We start from the raw sequence: 23,167 nt of genomic DNA on the forward strand, positions 1-23,167 counted from the left end.
CAGAAATAGTACCTTGGGTTAAGAACTTTGCTTCAGGATGAGAACAGAAATCACGCGCCAGCGGCATGGTGGCAGCGGGAGGCCCCATTAGCTGAAGTGGTACCTCAGGTTAAGAACAGTTTCAGGTTAAGAACGGACCTCCAGAACGAATTAAGTTCTTAACCTGAGGTACCACTGTATTATATCACCACCAAAACTAGTAGCCAATGATAGTCTCCTCCTTCTTGAACTTTTCTACTAACCCCTTACAACCATCCATTGGGTGGAAATCACCACATATTCCACCAGAAAATTCCAAAAATGCCTTCAAGTAGATTTTCTATTTGCCTTGCCCCCCTCCCCTCCTCTTCCTGGGACCCTTATAAGGCAAAGCTGCTGCTTAAGTATTTCTTTTCAGCAGGAACACAGATATGCTGGTTTATTAATACTTTTGAAATGTTAAGATTTTGCTTTGAATCGTATCACTTGTGTTTGTATTATTTTGCATTTGCATTATTGTATTTGCATGTATTTGTTTACTCTTTCTGAGCTGCCTTGGTGGCCTTTTTTTGGTCAAAAGACAGCATATAAATAAACAGCAATGTAAAACAGCAAAGGGTGTGTGGTATTTCAGGCAGTTTTTTGGGGAAAACAGCCTACAAACAATCAATTTAACTGAACTAATAACTAAATATATTACATTAAGAGAGGAAACTGAAACACAGGTCTCTCACCTGCCATCTTTCTGCACCTCTTGGCAATGTCTGAACCAGCCTAGAGTTTTACAGGCCTCCAAAGTCTGATGGTTCAACAGAGTGAGGCCACACTGAAATCAGTTAATTGAAGAATAACTAAGGAGATAGTACAAGAATACTTGGCTAGTTTAGATGTATTCAAGTCTCCAGGGCCAGATGAACTGCATCCAAGAGTATTAAAAGAACTGGCAGATGTGATCTCAGAACCACTGGCAGTCATCTTTGAGAATTCCTGGAGAACAGGCGAAATCCCGGCAGACTGGAGGAGGGCAAATGTTGTCCCTATTTTCAAAAAGGGGAAAAGAGAGGACCCAAATAATTACCGCCCAGTCAGTCTGACATCAATACCAGGGAAGATTCTGGAGCAGATCATGAAGCAAACAGTCTGTGAGCACCTAGAAAGGAATGCTGTGATCACCAATAGTCAGCATGGATTTCTGAAAAATAAGTCATGTCTGACTAACCTGATCTCGTTTTTTGACAGAATTACAAGCCTGGTAGATGAAGGGAACGCAGTGGATGTAGCCTACGTTGATTTCAGCAAGGCATGTGACAAGGTGCCCCATGATATTCTTGTAAAGAAGCTGGTAAAATGCGGTCTTGACTATGCTACCACTCAGTGGATTTGTAACTGGCTGACTGACCGAACCCAAAGGGTGCTCATCAATGGTTCCTCTTCATCCTGGAGAAGAATGACTAGTGGGGTGCCACAGGGTTCTGTCTTGGGCCCGGTCTTATTCAACATCTTTATCAATGACTTGGATGATGGACTCAAGGGCATCCTGATCAAATTTGCAGATGACACCAAACTGGGAGGGGTGGCTAACACCCCAGAGGACAGGATCACACTTCAAAACGACCTTGACAGATTAGATAACTGGGCCAAAACAAACAAGTTGAATTTTAACAGGGAGAAATGTAAAGTATTGCACTTGGGCAAAAAAAGGAGAGGCACAAATACAAGATGGGTGACACCTGGCTTGAGAACACTACATGTGAAAAGGATCTAGGAGTCTTGGTTGACCACAAACTTGACATGAGCCAACAGTGTGACGCGGCAGCTAAAAAAGCCAATGCAATTCTGGGCTGCATCAATAGGAGTATAGCATCTAGATCAAGGGAAGTAATAGTGCCACTGTATTCTGCTCTGGTCAGACCTCACCTGGAGTACTGTGTCCAGTTCTGGGCACCACAGTTCAAGAAGGACACTGACAAACTGGAACGTGTCCAGAGGAGGGCAACCAAAATGGTCAAAGCCCTGGAAACGATGCCTTATGAGGAATGGCTAAGGGAGCTGGGCATGTTTAGCCTGGAGAAGAGGAGGTTAAGGGGTGATATGATAGCCATGTTCAAATATATAAAAGGATGTCACATAGAGGAGGGAGAAAGGTTGTTTTCTGCTGCTCCAGAGAAGCGGACACGGAGCAATGGTTCCAAACTACAAGAAAGAAGATTCCACCTAAACATTAGGAAGAACTTCCTGACAGTAAGAGCTGTTCGACAGTGGAATTTGCTGCCAAGGAGTGTGGTGGAGTCTCCTTCTTTGGAGGTCTTTAAGCAGAGGCTTGACAACCATATGTCAGGAGTGCTCTGATGGTGTTTCCTGCTTGGCAGGGGGTTGGACTCGATGGCCCTTGTGGTCTCTTCCAACTCTATGATTCTATGATTCTATGAAGGGACGTGAAATTTGTGGGTGGTGAGCTATTGTGGGCCTCCAACGGCCATCAGGCTCAGCTAGCATGACTAGAGCTAAGAAATGAAGAGAGCTGTAGTCAGCAATATCTGGAGGACCCTGGTATATCACAATACATCTAAATACTATGGGAGCCTTTATTCTTGTGATTACCTTAACCTGCCCAGATTTTGATGAATCATGGGTGTGATGGGGTTGCAGCTGCATTGTTTTATCAGGTGTGGAAGTGGTGGTCTATCTAAGTTCACATCACTGCATTCTCATTGCAAACATGCCTGATACCAGGTGACATTTATTGATTATAATTTATGAAACACCACCTCAGGGCCAGTCCTATAATTAGGCACAGTGAGGTGGCTGCCTCAGGCAGGTGATGCTGGGCACTGGTGGCTGTGAGTTGTGTGTAGAACATGCTCAATTCAAAGGGGAGATGAGCGGGTTGTGTAGACAGTACTGAACTAGATGGACCAATGATCTGACCCCCAAAATGGCAGCTTCCCTGCATCATTGAAAAGATGGCTACAGTACTTCTCGTCTGCCCCTTTCCTTCCATTTCATTCACATTCATTTCTTTTTACATTCCGAAAACTTGCAAAGGGTTTCACTCCTTCCAAGTGCTTTTTTGAGCAGACTTTGTGTCGCCAGATAAAATACATTTGTCTCTTCTTGACTTTTGGGAACTGGATTGTCAGCCCCTTCTTCCCTGGAACAGTTTGTTTGCTGAAGCCAATATACCATTTCTCTTGAGGTTTTCCAAACCAGCCACAAGATTCCTCTAATATTACAACGTTTGCATCATGAGGAAAAAGTTTGGAACTTGCATGTTTCCACTTGCAAATCCCTTCTTGCCAGTAATTTGAGAACACAGGAAGCTGGCTTGTACTCTGGGCCCCTGCATATTGGTGTTTTGTTGCAGTGGGTATATTCTGCAACATGTCATTGACACAGTAGAGAACCAGCGGTGGATTTATCCTGCTCTAGTTTGCTCTGCGACACTTCCCCAATGCTATTGCATTATTGCTGTCTGGAGGGGTTGTAGCATAACAAACGTGGGGCACCCCCCCATATTTGTGGTATAAAAAGTTACGGGATCTCAGCAGAAATTTATCAGATATGCACTGATTTGAAGTGAATCAGTCTGATCGTCCCCAAAGGTTTGCAGGTGCAAATAGTATTAAAAACAGGATCATGTCATTTGTACAAATAATCATGAATGTGCAATAAAAAGAAAGTCTGGAAGGGCCCTGAATCAGACTACCGGTCCACCTACATTGCTATTGGCTGCAGTGGAGGTGGGGAACATTTCTCAGCCCAATGACTGCATTTCCTCATAGGCAGCCTTCTGGGGGGCACATGCCAGTGGTGGGCAAAAGTGGGTGAAGCAATGGATGGGACTCCTAACTTTGTACAGTAGGGTACATTCCAGTGATGCAAAAGTCCCCCCCCCTTGCTTGCCTGAATAGAGATGTGTTATCACAGTCCATGGACACTTTCCAGCCAGGGAAAAATACTCAGAGGGCATGGAGCAGGACAAATGAGGGCTATGACCTGGGGAAATCCCAAGGGCCATACAGAGAACCCTGGAGGGCCACATGCTGTCCTCAGGCCTCAGGTTCCCCACTCTCATCTACAGTGACAGATAGCAACCTTCCAAGGTTTCAGAGTTTCCCACCTCTGCCTAAAGACTAGAGCAACTGAACCTGAGACCTTTTTTAAAAATAATAATAATAAAAAGTGCTCTGCCACTGAGCTGGGAGTCCTTGCTGGATCAAATTAAAGACCTGTTTCAGACAGGGCAGGACTCATCATATCATGAACCACACTGACAGCAGCCCAATGACCCATCTGGTCCAGAATCTTGTTCTCACGGTGGCCAACCCAATGCCTATGGGAAACCCACAAGCAGGGCATGAACTTAACACTGCTCTCCCCTCCTGTGGTTTCCAGCAACTGGTATTCAGAGATTTGACAGTGGAAGTAGAACATGGCCATCAGGATTTGTAACCATTGATAGCCTTATTCTCAAGTTCAGTTCCTCATGTTTCCACATCATTTTGCAATTTTTCCTTTTAAATGTCCTCATGAAAATTCACCAGCATTTTAGTGCAAATTTCTCCTGATAAACACATCTATAATTTTTCCTGATATACAATTTTTTGCAGAGCTATTTCCCTGAATATAACACATCTTTGTATATTATTTTCCACAAATATATGCATTCCATACACATTTTACCCTAGCATATGCATTTTTGTTTACATTACTTGGCTGGAAACTGCATTCCAAAATTTGGAGAAATGCAAATTTCAAAATATGGCTGCATTTTAGTTCATGTGTTATTCTAGAAAGTGTGAACAAGGTAAGTTTGCCTTTATTTGTGAACTGAATTGAATTTCCCCCTCCATCCCTATACAGACATGAGCAAAACAATGACTATTCTATAGTCTTGTACAGGTGAGGGTTGGGAAAGGTATGCTGGTATTATAAAAGACACAGAAGGAGGTTGTGGATCATGCCCTGAATCTACATATGATGGGCACCACACTTGATTAATTTCCATTTATGCATGGTTACAATCTCATCTACCAATCTAGTGTTGACAGAGGATTTGGATAATGAGTGAATATTACTTCAGTAAGCGAAGCCTCATGATACTCAGCTAAAAGAGATAATAAAGACACTTTCAGATATATGTGCTTTTTTCTTCACCACAAGGCATCTATGACTGGATGAGCAATGCATTTATGTTATATAGACAAAGGGCTTTATTGCAACTCCTAACATAAATAGAATGCTATTACTGGAAGAAACCAATTTTCTGCTTGCATTTACAAAGGAGTTCGATGGTTTTTTTTTTCATTGAAAGAGTCCTTTTAGTTTTTGGGTTTTTTTAATGTAAGAATACATTTTGTAATGTTGGAAGGTTCTTATTTTTAGAAGTTCCCAAGCATTTTAAGAAAGTGTGGGGGGGTGTATCTTAAACAGTGTTTTGTCTTGCTTTCTGTCCCTAACTTTCACTAGGCTGAAATTAGGGACACTTGATATGACTTTTCTTTGGTTCATTTTTATGGATCAGGGCATCAATCTTGCTTGTGTTATATTGAATTATCAACCTCTCAGTGACCCCTTACCCTGCTTGTGATGTAGAATGAAACATCAGGCTTTTTGACTGATTGCAAGGAAGCATATACTGATAAACTATTTCGCCACCAGGAAAACCTTCTAATCAGTTTCCTCAGGGATTTGTAAGTTGGATTTCAAACAAACACCGATTCCATTTAAGGCTTAATTGATAACACTTAGAAATAGTAAGATAAAGCTTGTTTTGCCCGAATGTATGAATTTGCCCTGCTCACCTCCATCGATACCATGATAATCTTGAGGAACAATCATTAAACTTTATAGTTGAAAGGAATATTTTCCTGTCCCCTTTTGCAAGTCAGCACTTTCCCTCCCATTTTACATGCAAGTATATGAGACCCCAAATCATGTTCAAGGGCAGGTTTTGCACAGGTTCGGGCAGCACCCTAAAGCTCTAACAATTTCCACCCTACTTCATGCTCCTCTGAGTTTTAGCACTCTGCTGGAGATCAGACCAAGATCTCTATTGCCTGACAAGGTGATGGTTTCAGTGGTGAGAGCTTAATTCTCACAGATATAGAAATCTTCATTCTGACGTTTGGTCCAGAGCCTCTATCCTTATTTTTCATGAGTCCCATAACACATGCCATGTTCACTCTCTATGCTTATGCTTCTTAGGATCCTAAGGTCTTTTATCTTTAAGCGGGAGTGCTAGGAATGTAGCTACAGTAAAATGCTGCTATGGTGTATATGTCTATGTTTATCTCACATGGTTTACTGTCTCTGTAGTACGCCTACTCTCTTTTCCTTGTAATAATTCTTTTGTTAGTTCTTGCTGTGGAAAGTTCTTTTTTTGGGTATAAGGGTTGGAACACTCACACTTTTAGAACAATGCACCTTTGTCTCCACATACAATGCTCTGTTTCTCATCAAAAAGGGTTTGTTAGGGTTCTCATGCAAGCTGGGCATGTATGAGGGTTCAGAATAAACATATAACAGGACATTTGGGATATACTGTATGTATCCAGAAGGCCATCAACTGACTAGGAAATTGCTCTGGTAACCAAATTTTCTGGAGCACTATGCCAAGGAGCAAAGAAACTCTTACTATATTTCTGCACCTCATCTGTACCCTCTCTCCCAACCAAAGTCTTCTATCAGCTTTTATACATGCAACTTTCTTCAGTCCCCTTCTCCATTCATGATGCCAGAGATCTGGTAGTGCTTTCATTCATGATCAGGTGATCTCAAGGATTGACTCTTATCATGTGCTTTACAAGAAGTTGCCATTGAAGGCGGTTCAGAAGCTAGAGCTAGTGCAATGACTGGCCTTGATTGTGTTTTACTATGAACCTGAGCAGCTACCTTATTGTATTAGTGTTGTGCGGGGAGTGGTTAGGCTATATGCCTGAGTCCCTTCTAATTCCTGGATCCAACAAGGATTCAATTACTGAAATAGGCAGGCCAGCTTCCTGGTGAGGTAATGGTCTAAGTATGGGCCATTAAGATGGCAAAGGAAGTGTCTCCATGACACAAGGGAAATGGGTACCTCATTCCCCCAGCTGGCTTGTAGTTAGAAAGACAAAAGTCCCAGCTGAGGTGTGTGCAAGCTAGAGGCTAGAAGCAGGCTGGGCAGCTGAGAGACAGAGTCATGCCTGATTTCTCCTGCGATCCAAGGCTGTGGCTATGGGAGAAGCAAGAACTTCTTGGAGTGTTAATGTTGCATGTTGAGACCTTTAAACCTTCCCCTTAAATAAATTCAGACAAGACTCAAATTTTGGTTTGGTTTTTTGGCAGAATTTAGGCCACAACTTTATTGATTACAGCAAGTGAGTGGTTGCATAGGCTCTGGTTCGACTAGCTCCCTGCACCATTGCGGGTAGTGGTGACCCAGGGCACCAGCATAGGTCAGCCTAGGGTGAACACCTGGATAAGCAGAAGGCCGGGAACAGGCTATCTCCGCCACCCAAATGCCCCCTAGACTCAGGCACAGGTACAACCCCCTCAAAGGGTTGACCAAACCATTGAGTCCCTGGATTCCTTTAACGGAATACCCTTCACATAGGGATGGTGAGAGCGTTCCCCCATCCCTATCACCTGAACCAGAGCCTATCCGCAACCTTACAAGTTGTGACGATTTGCTACGTGGCAGGCGAAACCCAAATGGCACCAGCCAATCAGCCAAGTGGGGAAAATTCCTGCCGTGCCCCTGTCCCAACAGCAGACAACACATGATGGCATAGCAAGGTCAAGCGCACAGTCCTATATATAGGGAGAGGTGGATGGGTGTTCCGATGCATGCACCGAAAGAGGAAGCTCTGGGTCACGTGCATAGGTATATATAGGTCCCTTGATCCGTTTAGCTTGCGTCCCATTGGCCTGATTAAACCCAGCATCAAGGGACCTACCAATTGGGTGTTGTGGCTATTCAATCAAACCCACCCACAACACAGGGTTTGGTTGCCAGGTCTCACCGCAACATGAGCCCTCTTAAAGGGAGGACCCTATCTGTGAGCGCCCTTCATTGTAGGCTCAGGCTGTAAATATGTGCAAATAAACCATGTATCCTAAAGACACCACAGTCTTTGCTGTCCCTCATTCCAAAGAAACCGAACAATACACAAAGACACTTGCATCTCTCTACAAGCATTCCACCTTGGTTGGTGGTGAGAATTCCACGCCACATCTCAAGTAAAGAAATGGACTATTGAGAAGCCCTTGTTCTGTGGTCCTTTACCACAGAGGGTGACATATCCAGCCTTTATCAGAGCTTCACCAGGCAACCTGTTAATCAAGCATTCATTCTGTACTATATCCGGTCTTTATTGAGCGCTCATTATGATTTGTTTGCTGCAACGTTATATGACAATGAGCAGTCATCCTGATTTGCTTGCACGGTGCTTACAGTCTTCTCATTAACTGAATGAATTGTTTACAGAAGTCACAGATCAATAAAATTAGATGCACAAATGAAACATATGACTAGTTAAAACAATTAAAAGCAGATGCATTTACAGTCCATTTTTTCCTCTTCCTCTCTCTCAAGCAGCCAGCAGAAAATTTCTCCTGATCCTCACTGAAGTCAGAATTTATTTATTTATTGCAACTACTCAGTGATCTAGAGGAAACATCCCATAAGCAAAAGAGGAGATCTTCAGGAGATCTTCCATGAAGAATTCTTATTAGAGGGAGAATCAACCTCTCTCTACATTCACTATACAGGCTGTAGCACAACCAATTGTTCATCACCCACTGTTCAGCACATTTCTGTCACTTTACTAACTGCAAAAGTCCTTTTTTAAAAGTGGAACTGTTGCCCCAGGATGACTGAACACTCCACTTTAAGTGTTCAAAACTAAGCTCCAGTGCAAAATAATGAAAGTCTAGAGGCAACCCCAGAAAGAAGATTCTGTATCACGCCTTCCAGTATTACAACAGTGACTATTTTGATTTCAGTCTCTAGTTACTGAGTTCTTTTTATTGCCACATTATTTCTCTCCAGCTTCCACATCAGGCATGTCTGATTAGCTCATAATTATGGACCATCAAAAGTTACGAAGAAAACATCATCTAGCTCTCTGTGTGCATTAAAAGAACCTCTAGTTATTTAAAAATTACTAGAGGTGATTATTTCTACCTTTGACCAAAAAGGGTCATTCCTGATATAGGCACTTTAGGAGGGCATTCAACATTCATGTAAGGTCTATTTTAAACAAGGCAAAATAGGAAATAAGGGCATTAAAAATGAGAAATGGCGATACCTTATCCTGTTGCTTCTGCTAGAGAATTACACCCACCAGATGAGTATTAGTGCCTTTGGACTTTGAAGCAACAGCAGAAATGGTCATCTTAGTTCATTCCATAAAATGCTGCACTAAGCAGTTTTGCAATTATCACAACATGTCAAAAAAGTTCAAAGTTAGTTTCCTTTTGGTTAGCTCTCTTCTCCTGCACCCCAAATAAAACAGAGCTTGCAATTTGAAAATGGAACACTGTCTTGATCAAAGTTCTGGTGGGCCACTATGAGAAGAGGATACTGAGCTAGATGAGCCTTTGGCCTAATTAAACAGGGTTCTTATGTTTTCGTTGAACCATGAACCTAAGGAATTGAGATGGAAGGAATTGGCAGTTTTGATTCTCCTGGTTTCTCATTTTTCCAACCTTAAATTTGGTTCTCTGCATTTCTGCAGCAATTTACACATTTTCTTTTAAAATATACTCATAAAAATTATTCAGCATTTTAGTGCAAATTTCTCCTAATAAATACATTTTGTATGCAGTTTTGAATAATGTACACATTTTTTGCAAGCAAGTTCTCCAAATGTAATGTATGTCATTTTCATCAACATACTCATTTTTATGCCTACTTTTACCTAATATATACATTTTTGTAAACACTGGTTGGCTGGAGAATTGCATTACAAAGTTTGAATAAGTGCAAATTTCAATGGAAGGCTATGTTTCACTTCTCATAATATTTAGGAAAGTGCAAATGTGATAAATTCTGCTTATAATGTTAACTGAATTAAATTTCTCTGCAAGGCCTGAAGAAAGAAAGACAAAACCTCTCTGTTCCTTCCTCCTCAAATTAAACTCTGTTTTTGTTCAGTTTTGCTCAGTAAAATGATATCAGGTATTTTCTCTCTGGACTTTGTGTTAATTAAGTGACTTTCACCTTCAATGTGTTTTTGAGGTCCAGATTCACCCAACCCTATCCATGTGTTTGAAACTGGGAAGGGTTGCATGATCTCAGGGATGGATCTAAATGTGTGGCCCTGTTGTACCCACGTTGCTTCATGAGTACATAGATATGACTTAGCAAAGGAAATGCCCATACCATGTTGTAAAGTAGCTATGAGTTGCCTCATGGCTTTAATTACTTCTACGATCACACAGTTGCTTTTAGTTTTACTTATTTCAGCAGGAAACACTTTTCACATTCAGATCCTTAATAGAACCTGTGCTTATTAGGATTTCTTGGCCTGGATGATGTTGTTGGGAGTGAGCTAGAAAAAGATGCAACATTTACAATTTGGCATGGAGGTGACAGCCAACAGTTTGCAAGCCTCTTACTGTTCATGAGATCACATTGTTTTGCATCCCCACCCACTTTGAGTTCCTTTTGGCACCCAAGAGCTCTGAGCACAGCAAAAAGTGTGCTGAGTGCCAGGAAGAAAGTTCACAGCTGGAGTGGCTTTGTAAAATAGTTCTACAAAACCAATCTTTTGAAAGGGAGTGGTTAGTCTGTAACAACCACATCTCACCATTCACGAAGGTTCTTCAGGAGTAGGGATGGGGAAGAAATTGGGTTCAGTTCACATTTAAAGGTGAATTTAACATATCCACACTTTCTGAAACAATACAAGGACTGAAATGTAGTCATCCTTTAAAATTTACATTTACCTGAATTTTGTGATACACTTGTCCAACCAACTAATGTTTATGAAACTGCATATATTAGGGGGAAGCATGCATAAAAATGAAGATATCCATGAAGATAACATAAAAAATGCATTACATTAGAGGAATTTGCTTGCAAAGATGAGTACACTAGGGAAACTGCATACAAAAATGTGTTTATTAGGAGAAATACACACCAAAGTTTTGATGAGGATTAAAAAATAACAATAACTCTCAAATTGCTGTAGAACTGTGGAGAACTGAGTTTAAAATTTGAAGAATGAGAAACTGTGACCCTGACTCTGCGGACGTGTTCAGTTCCAGCTCTGTGCTGTCAGAAGGTTTCCATGAGCTGACTGGGAAGTGAGGAATGGGCAGAGGATGGCCAGATGGCTGGCTTCCTGCAGATGGCAGAAGAATGGAAACTCCAGTGATTTCAATAGATACTATGGGAGACCTAAAGGTCATGCTATTCTATCCCTGGCAAGACAAAGACAATGGATTAATGTAGCTTGAGTAGGGATTGGGCAGGGAATTCAGGTTTGTTCTAATTTTAGCGAGAAGCTACTAAATTCACATTTCTCAAAACAATATGTGAACTGAAATGCAGGGATCCTTCAAAATTTGCCCTTCTCTGAATTTTGTGATGTGCTTCTTGAGCCAAATGACATGTACAAAAATGAATATATTAGGGGAAATAGAAATAATAACGTGCAAAATGCATGGAATTAGGGGAAACTGCTAGTAGAAACATGCATATTAGTGAAATCTACACACCAGTATGAGTTTATCATGCACTAAAATGCTGGCAAATTTTCATGTGAGAGCTAAGAGAACTAACAGCTAAGAGAACCAAAACTGGCAGATTCATCCAGCAGGGCTCTCCTGATGTTCTTATGTCCTGCTTCCCAGCTTCCCACTGGTGGTTATGAGAGCAGAATGCTGGACTAGATAGACCTCTGGTCTAATCTAGCAGGTAGTGGTGCATGAGGAGGGCAGGTCAGATTGCAGGAGATCATAGCTCTAGGATTCCCCCCAACCCCAACAGGAAAAAAGTGGGAAGATCTCATTGTCAGTGGTACAGCATTTGCTTTGGGTGCAGAAGGCCCCAAATTCAATCCCCAGCATCTCTAAGCAGGGTTGGGGGTGTTCACTTGAGAGCACTGCCTGTAGTCAATACTGAGCTAGATGCTTCAACTCAATATAAGATAGTTTCTTAGGAGCACTGATGATCTCCTGTGGAGCACCAGGGTAACTGGTGGAACTTCCTTGCGCCAGCAAATGATAAGGAGGCTTTCACATTTCTCTGTTTGTGTACAGATAAGCATAGAGGAAGTCAGAAAATGGGGGGGGGGGAAATGCTGGATACGCCCTCCTTTTTTCTTTGATGGGGTTCCTACTCCTTGTCAGAAGTTATCTTCCTGTATGCATCTGGTGGACTACTGTGAGAACAGAATGCTGGGCTAGATAGGCCTGGGTCTGATCCAGCAGGACTGTTCTCCTTTCCGGGGTGGGGAACCTGTGGCCCCCTGGAGATTGCTTGATTACAATCCCCCTAATCCTTGACCACAGGCCAACAACTTCTGGAGGACCACATGCTCCCTTTTCTTATGCTTTATGTGCTTATGTAGCAAAGACAGGTTGAATGATCAGACCCAGTGAGAAGTCTGATGTGGCATTTTATTCCAAGTGAAGTTTCTGGGATGCTTATAGAGCACTGCTTCATGTAGAGTGAATGGAAGAAGTTCATTTTGGGGGTTGCTAAAGCACGAATGCTTGCCCCAAAATCTGACCATGGTTATCTGTTTTGGTTGCAATGGCTTGTGCAGTTTGTTCATTAGGGAACTCAAGGCAGCAAACTCAGGGCACATAACAAGCAGTCGTACATCCAGGTACTAACCAAATTCAAACTTGCTTAGGTTCAGCTATTTCATGTTCTTTCAGACTATGCCTAGCTTGAAAAGGAGTATGTGTGTGTGTGTGTGGTTCACACCCATTATTCATATACACCCAGCCAAATCGATTGCATTGTAAGAACCTACCCCCCACCGCTATCACCGCTATCACTCAAGGATGGCTACTTATGCACCATCAAAAAAAGAGGACAAAACAGTATACAGGTCTACATACAATTTGCATATGCCAATGCATATGGAGAGTTAGAAATGGAAAAAATAATTACTGTCATTCAAAACAGTGCCTCCAGAAGCTGCTCACTAGATGAGGCAGAGCCGCTATGCTAGCTTCCCAGCAGGTGGGTTACTGTTGCTTACTGAGTGGGTGGAGAGGTCAGCATGGTGTAAAATGCAATCTGGCACTCCTGCTGGTGCGCTTGCACTACGCCCGACTCCCCATCACCTCACCCCTCCTTCTCCAGCAGCAGCCACCCACATGTTGGGAAGCTGCCATAGCAGCTCTGCCCCACCCATCAAGTCATTTATGAATACCTCTTGCCACAGTGTAGAAGACTGTGGTCAGGTGACCCCTGTTTGCTATCCAGGTGCTAATTGTTGGTGAGCAACTTAGCAACTTACTCTCCCTTCTTTAAACTGGTGTTGGACTGGACTTTGAGCAGTTCAAACGGGCAACACTTTCAAATAGACAACAGAAGTAGAACATGTGGGTACCCTAAAAGGAAGGGGTATGTTTAGATTTTCCTGCACTTTGCAGCCAAGTTTGTTGTGCTGCAAGAAACCCAACCTGCTTCTGCTTTCCCGCCATCTAGCATAAATTAACAAATGCAAACAAACACCCAAATAACATCTCCTCCCTCTGTTGTTGAAGAAGGGCACTCAAATGCCAATTACCACTGTGCTAGGAAGCCATGTGATTTCTGTTTTCTTGAGAAGAGAAGAAAGAGAGGGATTTCTCTTTAAATAGTATCTGATGTTCATACAATTCAACTTGGCAAAGGCAATCCATCAAAAATGCCTCCAAAGGTTAAAAAGACTATACAAATCCCTTTACATATATCCTGTTTTCAATTACTCCATTTTGCTTCAACAAAAGCAGGATATGAGGCAAGTCTATTCAGCTTGGCAAAGCTCTTTGCAAACTGTTAACTGTTTAAGTGAAAGTTTACCCCTTGATCTCTTCTGTTAATTTATTTATGGAACCCCAACTTTCCTCCAAAGAGCTCAAGGTGGTGTACAAGGTCTTCCACCCTTTATCCTCAGGACAAACCTGGCTGAGAGAGAGATAGGATGACCAGTTCAAGGTCACCCAGGAGCTTCATGGCTGCGTGAGGATTTGAATCCAGGTCTCCTCAGTTTCTTGACACACAAGGCATTTCCATGCCATCATTCCTTTGGGGTGGCTTTTGATCACGTACCAGCTAATTCAAATTGTGCAATTAAAACTGATTGGCAGCTCTTGTGAAACAGCCCCCACAACCCATCCCTCATAAACTTTTTGTCATAAGGAAAGCTATAGGAAAATGCCTCAGAAAGTGGGGGATAACACTTACTCTGACACTATGGTGAACAAATGGTAAACAAATGAGAGCAAATGCTCATTAAGTAGCCAATGATCTCTCTGCAAACAAATCAGGATGGAGGTTCAATAAACAGGTCATCTGTAAGGGACCAGAGTTTGTAGTCTGACCTTTGGGCTCTCCAGGGAATGGAGTAATATCTCAGGGTGACTTTCTGCTAAGTTTGAGAATGTTTGCCATTTGCTTTTCCCTCTTCCTCCAACCCCATCAGGCTCCACCCTCATGACACCGGGCATGGTGAAGATCTCACATTGACCTTCCACATGCAGTCATTTGCCCCCACAGAACCCCCACTTTGCCCCATTCCACAAGGGGCCCCTTGATCTGCCAGGTTCCACCTCTCTGCTCACAAGCTCTTTGCCCCTTTGCATCTTAGGATCTGAACAGTTGGCAACCCTATTCAATGCATACATGCATTTTCCTGCTTCTACATAAATTAAGCTTCATACTGTACAGTTTTTGTACAGTTTTTGCTATAATCTTCACATGAATGTTTGAAGCCTAAAACAACTTGGGACTTTGCATACGTGAAACTAACCAGTTATTCTGGGCTGATGTGTGTTCTCATTTCCCAAAACTTGGCAAAGTGAATTGCTCATCTGAGAACTAAAAACAAATCAGAATCCTTTTCTCCAAACATATATCAGTTTTTAAAATATATGTATTTAACAATAGATAAAAGACTGCATAGCTCTTTGCAGTGCTCTAAGTATTTTTATGCATTTTCTCAGTCATCATTACAACAGCTCTATAAGGCATTATACTAACATCCTAACACACACATATTTTGTAGGCTGTTTTGTCTAATATTCACATTTTTGTGCAATTTCCCCTAATACAATGCAATTTTCTATATTATTATAACATATATATGTGTTCCATGCACACTTTCTTCTGTTATATGCATCTTTGTATATATTTTCTGGGGATAGGAAAACTACATTGCAAAATTCTGGAGAAGAACTGATGTTGAAGACTAGCTGTATTTTTCATTCTCATATTTCAGGAAGTCTGAACCAAATCTCTTCCCTATCCTTTCTGAACCTTAAGCGTGGTGGCTGGGCACCTCTGTCCTGCAAGTCTAAGTAAGCCTTTTAAAGACCATTTTCCCCAAGCCATGCCTACCTATCCTGACATCATATATTTTGTCAGATATGAGGCAGGTAAAGACATGACTCCCTGATGGATTAAAGCAGGGCTTGCAGGTGTCACGCATCAGCTGCTTGGCAGAACCTGAAACCCCCTGAGACTTTGCCCTTTTGACTTGATTTCAAATGAAAACAAGTTTAAAAAGTTTCACCTGGCATCGTGGTGATGTCAAGTGACTGACAAGTTTGACAACCCTGCCCACCTTTCAAAGTGACCAACAAGGCTTGCGAGAGGTCAAGGTCTGGTTTACTAGCCAGACTCAGTTCAACACCCCTGCTTTAGGGAGAGTGCAGCTCGCACCAGAAGAGGCTGAACAGCACTCACTTGGGCAGATGAAACATCTGTTAAAAGCAATTCCATCTTGTCTGGCTTGTGCCTCAGTTTATTGTCCCAAACCAGTAAGATATCAAAGCAAGCTTTCAAGGCCTTTTTATCAATTTTTGATAGAACAGCCAATACACACACATATGTATCTGACTCTGTAAGTCTTATTTCTGATTCATCTACATATGTTCAGCAATAAGCTACAGCCCGTGTTTTCACATATTAGCAGAGTATTTGTTAGAAAGAAAATCTGACACTTTTACAGTAGACAAGTGTCAACGTATACATTATGCTTTTTACATAGGGTGGTACAAAAATACGTTTTACTCATAGCAGACCCAGTGAAATGAACAGACATGACTAGGTTTGGCCCATCAATTACAATAGGCTTACTTTGAGTAAACCTTAGTTGAATACTACACATGGTTTGGTGTTGTGTGGATGATTTTTGTTAAATAAATAGCTGGTATTGTTTCCCCTGAGCTGGATCAGGACCATGATATGAGGGAAGGGTGGTTTTAAGTCTTTGTTGCTGCTGTGGTCCCAGTCCACTCACCATCCCTCATTCTTATGGGCCCAGTCTAACTCAGGCTATTTCATTTAACGTAAATCAGCTACATGGTGCCGATCCACATGACAAAATTTAAGGCATATATTAGTTCTAAGGTCACAAACACAGGATACATTTGAAGCATGCTTATACCACCTGCAGTTCCCTGGCTGCTGAGGTTTGTGAGGAGACAGCTAATCCCCTCACAAAACAATTCCCAGCATGCTTAGCAAACTATGGTTCCTAGCATTCTTTGGGAAAAGCTTTCCTGTCTCTCAAACATTAAGGCTCTCCAGGTACACATTGGATAACTGAACATCTTTCTCTCCCCCACCCCTCAATTTCCTTGTTAAACTTTTATTGGCAGCGGCTTGGGTTCTTGGTGACCTGACCTGAACATCCTTTCTCAAAAACACAAATCCTCCATTTTGCCATCTGAGATTGTTAAGGCAACTCCAAGTAGTCCTCCCCAGCAACGCAGTTTGTGTACAATGGCAGGATCAAGAAAACTAGCTTGTTGTAAAAGTACATCCTGGACTATTGGACGCTTTAAAGCAGGTGTGGGGAAATCTTTGATCCTCTGGATGTTGCTGAACGACAGTTCTCACCATCCCTGGCCATTGGCCATGCCTGTTGGGTCCGATGAGAGTTGTAGTTCAGCAATATCTGGAGGGCCAAAGTTCCACCACAATGTTTTAAAGGGAACCTTAGTCCACCAAACTTTGGCAAAGCTGCTTTTAAGTAGCAGATTTAAAAACCCCAAGAACAATTCTCTCTTTCCTCACTCCCCAAAGACCACGTTTCTTACCTGGGCTGGGCTTTATTCCAAATCAGGAAGAATCCAAAATCAGCCTCCAAGCCTCGATTGGATAAAGTAGAGTGAATATAAAGAACTAAGTGAAATCCGTTATTTCACTGCATTAAGCAATACAGGGAGTGTTCAGCTTTACAGTCTCCAAGGTTTCCCAGCTGGGTGTCCGCCTTTTTCCCATCCTGCATCCTGTTATTGTTCCAAGCCTTACTAATGCCAGGGAGAGAAGGGAGTGGAGGAAACCAGATAAAAACTTTTTTTGACTCATTACTGGTTCAACTTACCTTCAGCCAGCTAGTCGCAAAAGAGGCAGCACAGGGGACAGGCCACAGGAGAGGGGTGGGGGAAAGACTTCAGGATCATTGTCATCATCTAACATCAGTACAATGTAAGAATGGTAACACCCGACTTTTATTAGACCCCTGAAAGAGAGGCCTGCGTTTTCCTCAATTTTCCTTGGCAAGCTAAGGGTCAGTTTAAACACTGCAGTCCATCGGCAGATGCGGCAGCCAAAATGCATTTCTCTATAGTGATGCACCATGAGTATAAGGTTTGAAATCTGAGAGGAACAAAGGGAGCTGCCTTAACAACATAAGAAGAGCCCTGCTGGATCAGGCCAAAGGCCCATCTAGTCCAGCATCCTGTTCTCACAATGGCTAAGCAGATGGCCACAAGCAGGGCCTGAGTGCAACAGACCGCTCCCCATTTGTGATTCCTGGCAACTGGTATTTAGAGGCACACAACCTCTGACAATGGAGGTGGAACATAGCCATTGACAGCCTTATCCTACATTCATTCATTTATCCAATCCTCTATTTGAGCCATCAAAGTTGGTGGCCGTCGCCGCATCTTTTGGGAGCAAATTTCATGACTTAACTACAGTATGTGCTGTGTGAATAAATACTAGCCTGAATTTTTGAAAGTTCAGCTTCATTGTATGCCCCCAAATTCCAGTATTCAGAGAGAATGAACATAGGTTCTCCTCATTTGCTTTCACCACATGGTGCGTAATGTTATACAGTGGTACCTCAGGTTACATACGCTTCAGGTTACATATGCTTCAGGTTACAGACTCCGCTAACCCAGAAATAGTACCTCGGGTTAAGAACTTTGCTTCAGGATGAGAACAGAAATTGTGCTCCAGCAGCACGGCAGCAGCAGGAGACCCCATTAGCTAAAGCAGTGCTTCAGGTTAAGAACAGTTTCAGGTTAAGAACGGACCTCCGGAACGAATTAAGTACTTAACCCGAGGTACCACTGTACAGAGTTCCCTGGGAAGAGGGATTGGTTCTTAAACCACTCTGGGAATTGTAGTTTTGTGAGGGGAAGGGCTGGAAATGTAGCTCGTGGCAGACCTTGGCGTCCCAAATTTCTGTGGCGCCCCGCGTGATGCCCAAATCTGGTGCCCCCTGCCTCTCCCATTGCACACGGTAGTGTTTGTGCCTGCTGGGGTGCTCCAGAAGCTCTGTGTCACTAGAGCTACCTCTGATATAGCCCACCATAACAAAGGAAAGAGTCACGCCCATTGCACCATCCACTTTCTTGTTTATGGCTTGTTTACAGGCATGTGGCCCACAGAAGGTTGCCTATGAAGAATCGTGGCCCTTCAGTAAAGCAAATGTGATCTAAAGAGCACCCCCTGCCCAGAGTTTAAACTAGCTAACCACTAAGGAGTGTGACAGTCCTGATCAGATGAACTCCCCAGTTCAGTGGTAGCTGCTGTTAACCTTTTAAAAACCAGCAGGAAATCCAACCCAGACTCTTCCAGTGCTGCATTTAAGCAGGAATGGGATGTCTTCTTTAAATAATGCAAGAATAATTATGCAATGCTGGGGATAGACGAGGAAAAAAGAGCTTAATTTGGAGGCTTCACAGCTCTGTTATAATAAATGTAGCCAAAGGAACCACATCTCTTTATAGGCGACTTTGATAACAATCCTGAGTTAGATAATCTCTCACCTCTGTTATTCACTACAGCTTAAAATGGATAAAGGGACTGCTTTTTCTCACTGCATTCATGATGACTGAGCTCTGCTTACATTATTTTACATTTTTATGACACAGAGCCCTAAAGATGAATTGCACTTTTAAAAAAATCTGTTTCATCTATTATTCAGGAAGGTTAAGCAACTAATGAGGGAACATTTTTCAAAGCCTTCTTGGCAGAGGCTGTTTACAATTAAGTTTCCTCATAAGAAAGTACATGGCTGGGATTCCAGGAGGAGAGAGGAGGAATCCAGGAAGGATGTTGAATGTCTTATAATGAGCTGAAGTTATTTTGCTGAATGCAACACAGCAAGGGTTGAGTTATTGATCCAGGCTACGTCTGTGTTCTGAGCTGCAAGCACGTCGCACCAAAGAGAGTTGTTAGGAGACTCCTATTCCCCTCACAGCGCTACAATTCCCACAGTCCCCTGTGAAGTGAGATTGACCATTAAACCACTCTGAGAACTGTAGCTCTGTGAGAGGAATGTGGGTCTTCTAATAACTCTCAGCACCCACAACAAGCTACAGCTCCCAGAATTCATTGGAGGAAGCTATGGCTGCCTAAAGTGATATAATAATGCTTTAAATGAATGGTGTGAATGTGGCCACTCTTTTTGGTGCTGGGTAAAGATGTTTCTTTTTGCACAAGCCTTTAAAATTTATTTTATTCTCTTGTCGAATAGTTTTAGCCTTGTGATTTCTGAGATTTATTACCTTGCTTTGATTTTGTTTGTTTTAATGTTGTATACTTACTGATTTTGGTCAGGGGTACCTTTACCTTTACTTATTGATTTTAATAAACTCTACCCACGGGTAGATACCATGGGTGGTATACAGCTAAACCGCTCTGAAAAAATAGTTTTAGCTGAGCAGTGGGACTCCCCTGCCCTCTCCTCTTCCAGTGGATGCCCTGTACCCCCCTAAATCTGCTCTGGGAGGTGTGTGTGTGTGGGAACGGATTTAGGGGTTGTGTGGAAAAATGAGACAGCAGTGAAGTTCCACTGCACAGACCTTGTGCTAGTGGAACTGTTTAGTGGGATACCGCCCCATGTAACAAAAGAAGGTACACTTTAGAAAACCTTTTACAAAAATCCAAGCAAATAAATATGCAGTGCAAAAGCACAACATCACTGAATTATACATGTACGGCTCCTGGCTTTGCATCTGCAGATCATTTTTCTTTTTGAGTTGCTATTCCATTGATGATAAGGTTTTTAAATCATTTTTCTCACTTACCTTATGCCATAAGCTAAGACTTATGGAGTGCTACTTGGTTTTTGTGCGTTGTATTTTAAGGCAAGCCATTCTTGCCCTTTTCATCCAGTGTATTTTGCTTCCTTATGACCATCTTGGATGCTCACCTGCTGTTCTTTATACTATGCTTTTGTACACTGTAGTTGGTTACTTTAGAGCAGGGAAGATCTCCAATTCCCAGAGTTCCCTGGGAAGAGGGGTTGATTTGCCACCCCCCTCACCAAATCTACTGCAGAATGCCTACTCTTTTTACATGTGCATACATGGAACCTTAATAGAGTCTTTTTTTAAGAAAAAGAAATAACGTCAGTAATCTAATGCCTTGAAACAAGGGGCTCTCGGAGAGGAAAAGAAATTTCTATATAAGGGCTAAGATGGAGCAATGGCACATCTTAACTGAACAGTGTACAAAAAAACCTCCTTGTTCTCATGAGTCAGAACATTATAATTGTTTCAAGGAGCTTGAATCAGAATCGGGTAATGATGCCGGTCACTTCCAGTTACTCTTTTCTCACCAAGTGTTGATTATATTCTAGAGCAGGTCCAAATTCAGTTTCCTGTAAGGAGATTTGCTAGACATTAAAACTGCATGATTCCTCAGCAAAGAGTGTTCTTTTTCAAAATGAATTTTTAAAAATTCTTTAATTTATTTCACAGATATAAGTCCTGCTCATCTTTGCAAAGCGGGGAAATTTTAAGGTGGAAGTACCATCAAAGTGAACAACACCACCATTTGCTCAATTAGCAAAAATTGCTCAAAAAATAAATAGGTGCAGAGCATCCCGATCTAGATTGGTTCCCTGTTGTTGGATCCCTACTGTTGGGGTGTGTGAGGGTAGGTGGGTTAACCCTTTGCTCTTTACTGCTGTCTTCATTTGGAACCGCGTCCTCACACCTGTAACCTGCTTGGGAATAAAAGTCAACAATAGTCTGCTCCCGCTCAGGGTGGACAAATCTGTTAATTTCGTTCTCCACGTTTCTCATGTCTCCATTCTAAAACTCACTTCTGCGCATTTCCACAACAATTTTTATTTTTATTTTAAACAAATCACCAGCATTTCAGGGCAAACATATCCTAAGAAACATGTATTTGTTTTGACTAATATACACATTCTTACGTCTCATTGCATTGTTATTGTGACGATGAAGCTATCTTAAAATGATAATGCGATGGAATAATAGTTCATCCCTCACCCTGGGCTGTGCTGAGTGGAGCTTGATGGGAGCTGGAGTCCAGCAACATCTGTGGGGGCCATCGGCTTCCCATCCTTGATGCACAGAAAACAGGCAGGATGCAGGAGATGATTAGGATCTCCCCATGTTATTGTTGTACTGATTAGTAGCGCTGTAGGGTGCTTTGAAGATCCAGGAAGGGTTTAATCTCTTTTTCCTGTGCTTTCTCTGCTCCCCCCCATCTGAATCCCCCTAAGGCTGCTATTAGCTCTACATCTGTGCTTCCTTCCCCCTCCTTCCCCACAGAACTCACAGGACGCGGTGGTGAATCTGTGGACCTGCAGGCATTGTAGAACTGCAATTTCAGTCACCTCTGACCACTGGCCATGCAGGCTGGACAGTGGTGGTTGGTGTACATAGGGACTGATGGGGAGCCCAGCAGTGGGTGGAGACACAGCCAACTGCAGGCAGAGACAACAAAGTTTCCTCCATCCTCCTCCCTGTTAAGTTCTACAAAGGCAACAATGAGCTAAGAAAGAGGAGAAGAGGAGGAGGAAGCTGGCATCAAATGTGACCTTCTGGATTGGTTGTTAGAAAGCAGGGAAGAGGGGGCTGGCTGAGGTTGGTGGAATGGCAACCCCTTAACCTTAATGGACCAGCCTCCACTGGGCTGGGATTGATGAGCAGTGGAGTTCAATAACATTTGGAGAGCCTGTGGATGTTCATCTCATTGAGCTTTTTCGAGGTGTGATTCTAACTGGGGCATAGGGGTGTGTGTGTTGAAACTTGCTGAGGAGGGAAAAGTTAAAACTTTCTGTGCAATGTGGCTCCACTGCAAACTGGGACCCCATGCTGATTTAAAAGAAAAGAAAAGAGAAACACTTGTGGTTGCTAACAATTAAAGTAACATATAGTTTGGCTCTGAGCTTTTAGAAATATCCAGCTGGCTAGTGTTGAACAAAGAGCAAATGGACTTGGGTCTAATCCAGTGAAGAAATCCTTATGTTAGTACAGTGGTACCTCGGGTTACAGATGCTTCAGGTTACAGACGCTTTAGGTTACAGACTGCGCTAACCCAGAAATAGTACCTTGATGCAACAACAGCAGCAAGAATACTTATTGCAAAGTATTGGAAGACACAAGAGCTACCCACTCTGGAAGAGTGGCAGATGAAGGTGACGGATTATATGGAATTGGCGGAAATGACTGGCAGAAATAGTACCTCAGGTTAAGAACTTTGCTTCAGGATGAGAACAGAAATTGTGCGGCGGCGGCGGCGCGGCGGCAGCAGGAGGCTCCATTAGCTAAAGTGATACCTCAGGTTAAGAACAGTTTGAGGTTAAGAACGGACCTCCGGAACGAATTAAGTACTTAGCTCGAGGTACCACTGTAAGGCAGTTATTCTGTGTGAAAGTAGCAAAGTGTTAGCCAATGCTAGCCAGTGCAGGGGTAGCCAATGCTCATCATCTCATTTGGTTCTCTCTCTGAGTTCTTAACATTTTTGCTGCAGACACATGGC

General features: G+C 42.6%; 1 protein-coding gene across 2 annotated transcripts in view; it reads right to left on the reverse strand.

The window, feature by feature from the left end:
• CDH5 (cadherin 5) overlaps window positions 1–17,535 on the reverse strand; it is a 33,429-nt gene extending 15,894 nt beyond the window's left edge. The window contains exons 1-3 of one of the 2 annotated variants that reach the window (XM_083626586.1): window positions 17,233–17,396; window positions 2,415–2,483; window positions 714–830 (exon numbers count right to left, since the gene is read on the reverse strand). In XM_083626586.1, coding sequence (XP_083482712.1) covers window positions 714–720 — 7 coding nt within the window. In that variant the 5' untranslated portion in view covers window positions 721–830; window positions 2,415–2,483; window positions 17,233–17,396. Of the gene's footprint in view, window positions 1–713; window positions 831–2,414; window positions 2,484–17,232 lie in introns of both variants that reach the window. The other variant, XM_083626587.1, reaches the window with a different exon arrangement.
• Between the last annotated feature and the right edge of the window lie 5,632 nt (window positions 17,536–23,167).

Source organism: Podarcis filfolensis (assembly GCF_964270895.1).
Source record: "Podarcis filfolensis genome assembly, chromosome: 8".
Lineage (NCBI taxonomy): Eukaryota > Metazoa > Chordata > Lepidosauria > Squamata > Lacertidae > Podarcis > Podarcis filfolensis.